Here is a 13,530-nt window from a genome sequence, read left to right on the forward strand (position 1 = left end):
GTGCTCTAAGTGTCACTAAAACTAAATTGATTCTGAATGAAATTTATTGAACAGCTGTGGTTAAATCTAGGGTAGCCAGCCATACGACCTGCGTTGCCTGGGACAGTCCCAGTTTATACCTATTGTCCCTGTGTATATTATTAATAGAACCCCTTTTCACTGTCAAAATTATCCCAGTTTAGATGTCAAAGCGTAGGGTCACCCTGGTTCAAACAAATATGCCAAGTATGCATACTTTTCCCCTACTCTTTATTTATTTATACAATTTGTTTTCAGGAAACCACATTGAAACTGTATATTTTACAAACAAAATAAACTATACTGTTCAAATATACCATTTTACATAAATAGTCGACTTAATCCTCCATCTTATGCAGCCAAGAAAAGATGCCACCTTTACTGTCAATCCAAAGAGGCTGGAGATGTTGCTTATATGAAACAGCTGGTGCACGACGGAACGCTCTGCTCTTACAAAGACCCATACAGCATATGTGTGCGCGGAGAGTGTGTGGTGAGTTCAGATTGCTTCCCCCAAAGCTTCGTACAGTAGTGTGCAATTCTACTTTTCCTTTCATTCATCTGCATATTTTCAAAAATATTTTAACTCTTTCTTATCTGAGATCACATTACAATGAGAATCTATGAATAGTTCAGTAGCTAAGCTAAATTTGGAAGAAATTGCAATTAATCAAATCAAACTTTGGTCACTGGCAAAATCAAGATTTAATTAGTTTTCCTAATTTCCAGCCAAATGCATTTTTGGAGGCTTCCTCTGATACCTCAAGGCTGGGAATACAACTTGGGAACCATGCCTTGGCTTTGAGTATGTTATAGTAGCCATCCACTAATACAGTACCAAGTCTTTTTTAAAAATTCAATGCTAAATGTGTTTTGTGCTGGCAGCTTTTTAAAAAATCTTTTTTAAAAATTCAATGTCTTTTTTAAAAATTCAATGCTAAATGTGTTTTTTAAACACAAGTCTTTTTTAAAAATTCAATGCTAAATGTGTTTTATCGTTTGTTTAAAAGATGATAGAAACTTCTTTCTCCCTGTCTCACCTTCCAATTAATTCTAAGTTTAAACATTGAATTCCACATCAGAACAAAAGTACTAGTGAAGATGCAAAAACTGTCTTTTGCCCATTTAATCTTTTTTTTAATGCAGTTTACTTTTTGTTCATGTTCACAGGTTAAAGTGATAAGAAATTATCCTTAGTAACCGAACACATTGCTCCTGTTTGATTCGTTTTCACTTCAGCACAACTAAAGTGTTATATAAAAGAATCTCAAATTCGTAGATGCCTCATAGCTGAACTAAAATTTCCCTGAAGTAGAATCTGTGTTTTGTTCATCTTTCACCTCCCACAGTATCTGGTGCATTAAATGTATATGTTGTCGTTATTTTCTCTGCTCACTCTCGTCCCAAACTTACGAGTGCAGTGTCATTATCATTATCCAACACTGATTTATATTAAGGACCTACCCCAGTTCAGAAAACTTTTCAGTAGTTCCCTGTTAAATTAATGTGAAAATATAAACTCTTCCTGATATTCAAGGCCTTCCACAGCCTGTGATTTGCAGATCTTTCACTATTCTTCACCACCATACAACACTAACTTTCCATTAGTTTAGGTATGGTTCAAATATTATTATCTGAACCCACTTTTGATGACTTCTATGGCTCTGTTTTAATCCCTTTTTATTCTTGAATTGCCTTTCCACACCGTCTGTTCCTTCAGGGCACTATGAAAATCTCCACTACATCTGTGATGTTTTGTCTCACATCCCTTACCAACTTGTAAAGTCTGTACTAATAGACAACTCACTATTTTAGTATTCATCTTTATAAATATGAAGGCAACAAGGGAAAAAACACCTCTTAATTTTGTCTCCTCAGCGTCAACTGCAACTTCTGTGTTCCATAAATGTTTGATGATTGCCTATGTATGACGGGGGAAACACTTCATTAGACCGAGGGAAATTTATCCTTTACTGCCCAGAGTACAAGTCATTTTATTTTATAGTAGTTCTTTAAAAGACTGAGCGATTAATAATCAGAGCTAGAGAGGAGGTTTGGTTCCTGTCTGTGGGCCCATGATGAAACAAATGGTGTATCATTCTCCAGGATGCTGACCTTTACTTGACACGTTAAAATTAGCTACATTTAATATCTTCTCTCCCCAGAAAGTGGGCTGTGATAAAGAAATCGGTTCTAACAAGGTTGAGGATAAGTGTGGGGTCTGTGGAGGAGATAATTCCCATTGTCGAACCGTAAAGGGGACGTTTACCAGAACACCCAGGAAGCTTGGTAAGATGAGGTCTCTCATGAATTCAGTATCCTTTTCCATGATTTGCATTTGTTTGAGACTTCTTTTAGGAATGCCGCGCTTTCTCTATAAACATAAAAAAATTAGCTGCTGATTTATTTTTATTCAGATTACCTTTTAAGGAATTATTTAAACAACTTTGACAATTCATACTCCATAGTGTCCATGATAAAAAATAAATCTACTAAATGTAGATAAGGAACAAATAAAACCAATATTAATTATAGTAGTTAAAATCTGTGTTTTGTTTAATTCTGTGTCCTTAATAAAATGCATTAAACCAATTATTAGAATTAATGCTTATTTTGAATTTCCTGTTGCACATAAATTGTTGATCAGAAGTTAAAAATATTATAAAACTTGAAATACAACTTTAAAAATATTACATTCATTTTGCTTCTTTTAAAAGTGAACAAGTTTATCCTATTTATAAATCTATAAATCTAGGGTCTATATTTCACATAATATTTACAACTTTATATTAAACAAGTTTGAGGTACATACAACCAAAAAATAACCCGAGGTATAATTGCTTATGTGTTTGAATTTCTCTGCTTGTTACACAGTCAATGACCTGGACTTAGGCATGTGGTGAAGGTTCGCCAGATGGAAATAAAAGCAAATAATATGCAAAATTATTAGTATTTTCATAATAATTCATTGGAATTTTCCTAAGACTTAGATATAAACATTGATTACTGAATAATTTCTTTAAATTTGTAACAAATATTATTCAGTTATTCCACAAATTTATTGGACAAATGTCTTTGAGAATTCAGCATTTAAAGATAAATTTAATGTGAGGCTTCCCTTGAAAAGCTTCTCTTCCATCCAAGATATAGTCTCTTATAGAATAACAGAAAACAAGATAAAACAAAACAAAAACAAAGGTTTGGTTTACTTTGAGCACATTGTCATAGCGCTAATTCTTCCTTTTAGAAAAATAAGAAAGTATAAAAAACTGTTCTTTATCCAAATAGAGTAATTCTCTTAGTTCTTTTTACTCCCATTATACCCCAGGTACCCAGCTCAAGCCATTTCCACACATATCAGCTTTGCTCTTTGATATATTTAGAGCTAGGCAGAGGTAGGTGACTATATTCTAATGTGTTTTTCTTAAGCATTCCCTAACTCTAGTTACTGATATCTTTGCTATTCCTGTGTGATAATTTACTATGCTTTGTACTTTGAAAATTGTTAAAAATCAAATATTGCCATTTCTGGCTGATTGTATTATTTTAATAAAGCAAACAGGATTAGAATTATATACATATACAATGGTTTTGGTGGAGTAATGTGATTTTCTCCATCTTAATGTGAAATAATTTGCCGTGCTTTCTTTATTGCAGTTATGTGTTGTTCGTTTAGGTGTAAAATAATTAATTTGTTTTATTTCCAGAGTGAATGAATGTAAAGAAAATGGTTTTTACCATTATTATCCATTCTATATTATGTGTAATAAAAGGCAGTGATACTTTTTTTCAGATACCTCAAAAATTATGCTAAACCTGTGAATCAAGTTCTGAAGAAGAGAAGAAAGCTTTAATCAGTCTTACAGATTCAAACTGTTTGAAGATAATCTAACATCCATTTCTTTGAACTAATGTTATCATCGTAGTTATTCAATAGACTAATTAACCTTTTCCAACAGGGAAAAATTTAAGCAAGAGGTGCCATAAAGAATTCAAGTTGCTGGAAAATGAAATCTGCAAGTATTCAACTTCAAATCAACTATATCATTTCTCATTCATGCTTAGTCTTACTTTCATTGACTATTAACAGTTTACTGGCATTAGCTAACTTATAAATGCATTTTGATTTCAACATATAAAATTACAGAACATATTTTATATATTACCTAATAAAATATATATAGCTTATAGTATAGTCAATGAAACAACAAGACTTTCATAAACATGAACCCTCCACTAATTAAAGACATTCTATTTAAGGGAAGATGAGAGGCGCCTTCACTTTACCCAAAGGAGCTCGTAATATTTCTCTTGCTGAAACAAGGGAAGCTAAAAATGTACTGGGTAAGTTGTAGCAAACTGCAGAAAGATGGGCATCCATAAATGGCATCAAGCTGTTTTGCTACACTTGGCATCTTAAGCATGTTACTTCCAGCTATTGGTACTCAGGCAAACATGGTACATTTCATGTACTGAGTATCACCCAGGCTCAGGTGCTGAAAACCCTGACCCCAAAATGACCACTCCATTTAGTTAAGACACTAATAAATATTGTAAAAGAGTTAGGTAAATCTACACCAAGGTAATGATTATCCATATAGGAAATGACAGGAAAACAGATTTCTTTCTGATTCCATAAGCAATTTTGTATTTATAACTGAATTTCTGTCAATACGTAATATATGAATTATAGGTTTCATGATGTAATGAAGGTGTGTAAGTTGCATAATCTTCCTATATTCATTTTTTTCTTACAAGCAAGGTAAAACATCTTGGTTTCTCTATTTGCCCTGATTATTGTTGACTTATGGTTAGGATCTTAATTCTAAATGATCTTAAGATAATTTTTAGGACACGTGATAATACTAAGAAAGTTTGTTATATAAGACAATGACTGCAATATGATTGATATGTGATTTTAAAACCCAAGACAACTTATTCAGCATATTGGTTTTGTGATTTCTCAGTTAGAAGATTGAACTTAGGGTACGTGTAGAGGCAATGCACGACATAACCTGCAGACATATTCCAACCAAATCTACAGCATATATTTTAAAACATTCCCCTTTAAAACTTGTTTAAAGCTTTCAAATTAATTGCTGATCACAATATAAATGAAAACTACTCATTGATTTTTCTTTTGTAATTTCTTTAGAATAAGGCAGGTGTTTAAATCTGAAGTTATTTCATTAATTAGAAGTTTAGCTGTTTATACTTGCCACTTAGGCTTTTAAAATAGTATACAGACAGATAAAATATCTCAAGAAGTTCACCAACTAATTGCACTAAAAATGGACCCCTATTCAAAGGATAGTTTAGAAAACTAAAATCACATCGAGGGACACAGGGGAGTATAGTATTTGCCTGAGTTATTGTTGACACAATTTGTAGGTCAGCACAAAATAAGTGACTAATGGGTTAGAAACTAGATTAATTTTTTTCCTCAGCTTAATTAAAAAAAAGATTCCTCTGATCTTATGCCAGATGTCACGAAAGCTACCAATGCTTTGAAATTAATTTCTGAAACTGCTTCTTTCGGTTTATGGATGCCCTCTTCTGCACACAGGAGCAGTAAGAATGTAATGCCTGACTAACCATGGTTGTTGCTTTTGTTTTCTTCTTTGCTCCCTCCAATATTTACTACACATGCAAAGGGTACCTTAAGATGTTTGATATACCCCCTGGTGCTAGACATGTGTTAATCCAAGAAGACGAGGCTTCTCCTCATATTCTTGGTAAGTGTTTCTGTCTGCTGGCTCTGCTTTAACATGCACTGAAACATAGAAATGTCAAAGAAATAATATATAGATATAGATACATATGTATATATCTATATCTATATATACACATAAAATTCAAAATTATATGTAAATGCATTATTACGTGGTTTTTGTTGGTCATTTCTCCCAACTATTCTTTCTCTAAAATAAGAAATATTCAAAACTAGAGTTTCAATTTTTGGTGAAACCTGGGTTGGTTCATCATGACATGAGGGAAAAAAATAATTTCACAAGTTTGAAGTTGTTATGCATTTTTGCTCTGTATTAGGAGATGAGAAAAATAAATGTTAATAAAATGCACTAAATTAAGAATAATATCAGAAAAATTTGCCACGTTTATGTTGACAAATTAGTTCTGATATTTTGGTTGGTGCCATACTGCATGCCTCTTCTTTCAGTGCATTTTAAGTTCTTTGACTGAAAAGCAACCACATGTGGATTTTACTAGTCCAATAAAAATTTTCCTGATATCTGTTATGTGTCCAGTTTCTGACTGGCACATGCAGATTCATTTTCTGCATGTTTTCTGTTTATTATCTGCAAATTATCCTGTTTATAATTTCCAAAAGAAGATTCTTTTCCTCCTTTATGAGAGGATCATGTAGAAATGTCACTCTAAAGGGGTTTGTATTCAAAGTGAATGTACAAATGTAAACATAGCTTTCACATATTCCTTGAGCTATAAAAGCACTAAGAAGATTTCTGAAACTGACACATCTGTCAAACCTATGAAAATGTATAGTAAATTACTTTTCTAAACTTATGTAACTTAAAAGATGGATTGTTTTATGGTGTTTCATAGAATTTATTCTTTTTGGTATTTAAAGTATATTCACTACTAGATTCCAAAATAGTCTCTGCTGTCTAGCTGTATTTCTTTCTCCAGTAACTGAAATTCCCTACTTTTCATTCTAGAATTCAGATTATTCTCCTTGGAAAAATTAGACTACTTTGAAAATTTCAAGGGGAATAAATGCATTTAACTAAAATTACTCATGTTTTCTGCACATTTTCGGTAATGGTAACAACTTTTGAAATTTTATTTCCTAACATCATTAAACACCAATGTACCTCCAAACTTTAAAATCCCGTTTGTTATTTTTTATCCATTAGAGAAAGCATTTTATTTTATAATGTATAGTAAATCTACAGTATATTACAAATTCTATCACGAGTAAAGAGCTTTTCCTGGTCATATAAGTAGGTAATGTGACCTTAGAATTTTATAGTCATAAGGACTAATTGTTTGTTGGCCTAAAAATTAGTTCAACTATTTTGAGTACCTATAATATTCTGACTTAACTTGAAAGAGATACACAGTAAAAAAGACATTATGTTATATTCTGTCCTAGCATAAATCATTTGTATTAATTGTTGTGGAAATAGCCATTATTTTTAAAATATTTCCACCTTCCTGAGGAAATGTATATGATGAATGGGTTAGAAACTGTTAACCTCTTCGACAATGTTTTCAAATGGGAATATTTGTTAATTTTTATTTCTTACTTAACCATCTTGCCACTGTTTTTGACTGGTTAGGAATGCTTCTTGAGAATTTTGAATGCCTAATGAATGAAGTAGGAGTCCTATCAGAAGTAACACTCATTTTGATTGCTTTGATGCTCATAAACACGGTCTTTCATTTATGCAAGGGGATAGACTTAATATGGAGCTTCAAAGCTGTAGTATGATAAAATAAAATGTATGCCGGTTACTCATTTTTCGTCCTTCAGCAATTAAGAATCAGGCTACAGGCCACTATATTTTAAATGGCAAAGGGGAGGAAGCCAAGTCGAAGACCTTCATAGATCTTGGCGTGGAATGGGATTATAACATTGAAGATGACATTGAAACTCTTCACACCGATGGACCTTTACATGATCCTGTTATTGTCTTGGTATGTGGCATTACAGGCTCGCTATGTAGTTGGTTTAGTTTATATTTTTATAATTAATTTATCTCAAAACATGTTTACCTTGCTTGTTTTTTATAATTCCACTTATCCTCCCCTCTTTATTCTTTGGGCAAACTTGTCATATATTTTATTATATATATGTTATAAACCAAATAATACAGTATTATGATTTTTGATTTTAGTAATCAGTTATGTTTTAAAGACAAGAAGAGAAAAAATAGATTTCTATATTTAGCCACATATTTACCATCTCTGATGCTCTTCATTTTTCTCTGTAAATCTGATTTTCCATCTAGTATCATTTACCTTCAATATAAAGAACTTCCCTTAGCATTTCTCGTGGTGCGGGTATGCATGCTAGCAAATTATTCTCTCAGCTTTCAATTCTCTGAAAACATCTTTATTTCACCCTCATTCTTAAAGGATATCTTCACTAGATATAAAATTGGGGGTGGCTAGTTTTTGTTTTGTTTTTTTTTCTCTCTCAGCACTTTAAAGATGTTTTTCTGTTGTTGTAGGGAGTTCCAGGAATTTGGGGGCTGATCTAGGAAATAGATATGACCATGAGGTGGCAGTAGCACCCACACATATTGTTTGGGTGATGCCTTAGCAGGTTTGCTTATGGGGCCACCATCAGGAGGGAGACAAGGGCAAGGTAACTCGTGAGGGAAGGGGAACTCGAGAAGGGGTTTATGTGTCTAGGTAATGTCACTCAGCAGCACAGCAGGGAGACTCTGGGTCTGAGAACTCCAAAAGGTAGCAGCAGCAGCTTGGGGTCCTGATAGCCACAAAGTCTTATTTATAATTAGTGGATTTGGGGTGCAAAGCAAGCAGGCTCCAGATGGCTAGAAATGTACTTTTTTGGGCCACATTTAAAACAACTGGATATGTGAAAATCTGAGTTTGGTGCCAGCTGGCTTTAGAGCTAATGGGTGGGTCTCAACTTGCTGTGAATAAATAAGCGACCTAGGGGTCGCCAATATACAGGAGCTGTCTTTGACTCATTTATGTAGCATTTGTCTTCTTGAAGCTGTTATTTATGATGAGAAGTCAACCTCATTTACGTTGCTGCTGTGCATTTAATGTGTCAGTTTTCTCTGGCTGCATTTTACAATTTTCTCCTTATCTTTTTGTTTTGTTTTGGTTTGTTTGTTTCATAGTTTGTCTGCGACATGCTTAGTTTGTGATGTTCTTTGTATGTATCTGGCTTGGGGTTCACCAAGCATCTTGGCTCTGTAGATTGATGTTTTTCACCAAATTGAGGTAAATTTTCCATTATGTCTTCAAGTTTATGTTTTTTCCCCATCTCTTTCTTTTCTATTCCTGAGACTCATTTACATGTGTGTTAAACCAGTTGAAATTGTTCCACAAGTGTCTTAGACTTTGTTCATCCTTTTGTAATCTTTGTCTTTCCTCTGTTCTTCAAATTGGATAATTTCTGTTGAACTGTGTTCAAGTTCACTGACTGTCTTATGAGGTCTCCAATCTGTCATTGAGCCCATCCAGTAAAGTTTACATGTCAGATGGTGTACTTTTGTTTTCTAGAATTTCCATTCGATGCTTTTTTCTTTTTTTATAATTTTCATTTCTCTGCTGAGATGTCCATGTATTTTCACTCATTATGTCCAACTTTTCCTCTAAGTCCTGAGGCTTCATACTGTCTGTTTCTATAGGCTGCTCTTTTTTTTTTCTTGATTATGGTTCACATTTTCATACTTCTTACACTTTTTTATTGTACACTGAGCAGTATAGATGACAAGTTGTAGGGCATTTGGTTTATGTTGCCTTCCTTAAAAGCACTAGGTTTTATTCTGTCTGGTAGTTAATTTATTGTCCCTTCCCACCAATCCTTTGAGGCTTGGTTTATCCTTTCTTAGGGCTGGTCTATTTCAATTTTGTTCTTATTTTTATGGCATGGCTTTCTGGTGCCTTAACTGAATACCTGAAGTGTTAGGGAGGCCATAAGAGCACCTAGAGCCCTCAGCTCTGCCTGTCCTCAGGTATCTCTGTCCTGCTCTCAGCCCTGCAGCAACCACTCATCCACAGACGGCATGGTGTCTTGGCCTGGGCGTGCATGGACCAGCCCTCAGTCTCAGACGCATGCAGCTTTCTGGACCCCCCTCCACGAAGCCCCCTTTTCTTTAGTGCCCTGCCCTGAAAGTTCCAAAACTCCACCCTCCTGCTCAGTTCAGTAAGACTGCTGTTTTGGCTTGGGCTCCTGCTGCCAGTACCAGGGTCCAGACCTGGCCCTGTCAGGAAGCCGGGACCTGCCTGGCATGTTACTGTTCTCACAGGGATCATTGTCCTTTGCCATGTTATTCATTGCAGAAAAAATTCCCTCATATCCAGTTTTATTGTTTTTAATATCAGGAAGGCAACTCTGTTACCTCCTCATGGACAAAAGCAGAAGCCATCAACTTGATCTGAGTATTATTAGATTCTGTATACCAATATTTTTTGGATTCCCTATAAAAATATTATACTAATCTAAAATCAAATCTTCCCACTCAGTTCCAAGTCTTTTTTTAAATTTGAAAATTATGTCTCATTGTTAAAGTGTCTGTTCAAATCTTTTGCCCATTGTTAAAGTAGGTTGCTTTTTTCTTTTTAAGTTTTCAGAGTTCTTTATATACACTCAATATATGTCTTCTGTGAAATGTGGCTTTCAAATATTTTCTTCTAGTCTGTAGTTTCTTTTCCTTCTCTTAGTAGTGTCTTTCACGAAGAAAATATTTTAACTTTATTGAAGTCCAATTTATCAATTTTTCCTTTTACGGATCCAGACTTTCTTATTGTATAAGATTTTTTTTTTTTGCCTAATCCAAGGTCAAAATATTTTCTTTTTTTGGTAAGTTTTATAGTTTTACATTTTGCATTTTAATCATTTAAATTTATGAACCATTTAAGCTAATTTTTGTATACATTTTGTCTAGGTTAGGTTCTTAGTTTTGCATGTGGATGTCCATATTATCTATTGCTGCATAACAGATTACCCCAAACTTGGTAGCTGAACACAAGCAGCATTATTATCTCATAGTTCCTCTGGGTCAGGTATCTGGTAGTAGCTTACCTGGCTAGTTCTGGCTCAGGGTATCTCACGAGGATGCGCTCAGCTGTGGCAGCAGTCGCCTCAAGCCTCCAACGCGGAGAATCTTTTCAGTTCCCGGCTCAGTCACATGGTAGTTGAAAGGCCTTGGAAGATTTCTCCCAAGCTTCTTCACATGGTGGTTGGCAGGCCTCTGTTCCTTACTACATGAGCCCACTGGCTGCTTAAGTGTCCTTATCACATGACAGCTGGCTTCCAACAGTGAGTGATTCAAGTGACTGAGAAAGTGAGAGAGTGCAACCAAGACAGAAGTCAGTCTTAACCGTAATCTTAGAAGTGACATCCTTTCATGTCTGCTGCTATTTACTAGAAGCAAGTGACTGAGTCCAGCCCCCCACTGAAGGGGAGGAGAATTAAGCTCCATTTACTGAGAAGGAAAGTGTCAAAAGACTTGTGGACACAGTTTTTAAGCCACCACAATGTCCAGCACCATTTGTTGAAAAAACTGTCCTTTCTCCATTAAATTGCCTTTTCATCTATGTCAAAAATTAATTGTCCAGATTTAAGTGGGCTTATTTCTGGACTCTCATTCTCTTCCTTAGGTTAGATAATTTTATAAGAAAATATACATTAATCAGACTCTTATTTAGATTATTTTAAGTTTGAATGATTGGAGATCAGAAGCTCTGTTTTACTCATATGTAATTACAGAGCGTTCTTTGCCAGGAGCACAGGTGTCTGGCCTCAGAGCCCTGCCTTAAGTCTTTGCCAGTGATATTAGTGTGACCCCAAGGAGCCATGTGGGCTGGCGATATAAGAAGGAGATGCGTAGCTAAGGCAGGGGTTATGGACAAGCAGTGCTCTGTCATCATGGCCTTTCTTTTCCTCTCTGAAAGACTGGAACCCCAGGTTCGGAGCCCCAGAGCATGGCAGCTAGGCCATCTGGGGTTGAAAGCTTAGACATCTGGCCACCTCTAAGGGCCAATATAGGGACTGATGCTCAATTTTTAATACTGTTTTAAAAACAAAGACTAAGGGGGAAAAAAGAGAACCCAGATAACCAAATCCTTCATCCTAGTGGGTTTAGTATCAAATAAAAGCTGTTTCTAAAAGTTTAGTTTAAAATACTAATGAACTACACATGTTTCTCCTTTTATGTAATGGATATAATCCTATAAAAGCTACATGAAAGTCAGTAAAAACTATTTTTTTAAAAAAGAGTGCTTTGCTAATGAACTAAAAATCAAATAAAAAACTGAGAATATGTTTGCAAATTTTCTTATAGGATTAAGAAAAAGGATTAATAAAAAGGATTAATATTCCTATTGCATAGATTATTTAGGAAAAAAAGGTATGTATAGCAATAAAAATAAGAGGACCTAACATGAACATGCAACACATAGTGGACAAAATGCAAGTGACCAATAAACTTAGGAAAATTAAACTTTACTATTTATCAAATAAATAGCAATTAAAACAACAATCTTTTGCCCATTCGGTTAACAAAGAGGAAAATGATATAATATGCAGTGCTGAATGGGGGCATTGTCATATACTTTCATTATGAAAGTAATAATTGTTCTAACTATTCTGAAGGGCCATTCACTAGTCTATTACGAGAGCTATAAAAAAGTGTTTGTACCCTTTAGCACACTAAAGAGAATCAGAAATCATCACAAAACAGGGGATAAATTTTAATAAAAATATAAATATTCATTTATATGATTAAATAACACACACTAGGATTAAACACTATGCTGACATTTAAAAGTATGTCTTCGAAGAATATTTACTGTCTTGGGAAATGTGTGTGACACATTAAGTGAAATAAGCAAGACCAGAAAAGTATGTATGTGTACACACACACACACACACACACACACACACACACAGATAATATGCAAATATCTTGAGGCTATATCCCAAAATAATAAAAGTGACTTTAGTTTTCTCTGGTTTACTGGATTATGGATGATTTTTATTCTCTTTATATTTTTCCATGATATCTATATTTTCTGGATGGAACATTATTATCTTTATTATCATAACAAAACAGTCTTTTAAACAATAATTTTTAAGTACACTCAGGAGATATATAACTTGAGGAAATTTGTGGTGAATTTTATTGTAAGGTTATTATTTTTATAATACAAATTTTTTTCTTACTCTTCGGTGGATTTTTTTTTACTTTTTAATGTCAAGATATTTTATATATTTGCTTTTTTTTTTTCTTAAACAGGGCAAGTGATAGAAAAACATTCTATTTTTAGAAGCTACATGAAAGTCTTCCAATTTTAATAAGATACACATTCTGAAATATTTGTAATTTTTTCATTCAAATTTAAAACTCTCTCAGGTGATTTACATATCTATTTCATGTGTATGTTAGATTATACCTCAAGAGAATGATACGCGCTCTAGCCTGACATATAAGTACATCATCCATGAGGACTCTGCACCTACAATCAACAACAACAATGTCATCCAGGAAGAATTAGATACTTTTGAGTGGGCATTGAAGAGCTGGTCTCAGTGTTCCAAACCCTGTGGTGGAGGTAACAATTGAACACATTTATTATATTAAAATGTAATTCATATAGAAGCCAATCTTCTTCCTTCTGCCTTAAGGATTGTCTCTAATTGAGGCCACAATCTGAGAAACACCAACTATAACCAAAACTGAATAATACAAAGCATTTTGACTGAAATCTCAGGATCTACAAAGGATAGGAATCCATTCATAACAGTGGTAGACCTTCTTAAAATCCCCT

General features: G+C 34.1%; 1 protein-coding gene across 1 annotated transcript in view; it reads left to right on the forward strand.

Annotated features, from left to right (window-relative positions):
• Positions 1-13,530, forward strand: part of ADAMTS3 (ADAM metallopeptidase with thrombospondin type 1 motif 3) — a 282,138-nt gene that overhangs the window by 255,428 nt on the left and 13,180 nt on the right. Inside the window, exons 14-18 of the mRNA XM_059924055.1 lie at positions 378-511; positions 2,184-2,307; positions 5,673-5,753; positions 7,532-7,695; positions 13,149-13,314. Coding sequence (XP_059780038.1) covers positions 378-511; positions 2,184-2,307; positions 5,673-5,753; positions 7,532-7,695; positions 13,149-13,314 — 669 coding nt within the window. The remainder of the gene's footprint in view (positions 1-377; positions 512-2,183; positions 2,308-5,672; positions 5,754-7,531; positions 7,696-13,148; positions 13,315-13,530) is intronic.

The sequence above is a fragment of the Balaenoptera ricei genome, chromosome 5, assembly GCF_028023285.1.
Source record: "Balaenoptera ricei isolate mBalRic1 chromosome 5, mBalRic1.hap2, whole genome shotgun sequence".
Lineage (NCBI taxonomy): Eukaryota > Metazoa > Chordata > Mammalia > Artiodactyla > Balaenopteridae > Balaenoptera > Balaenoptera ricei.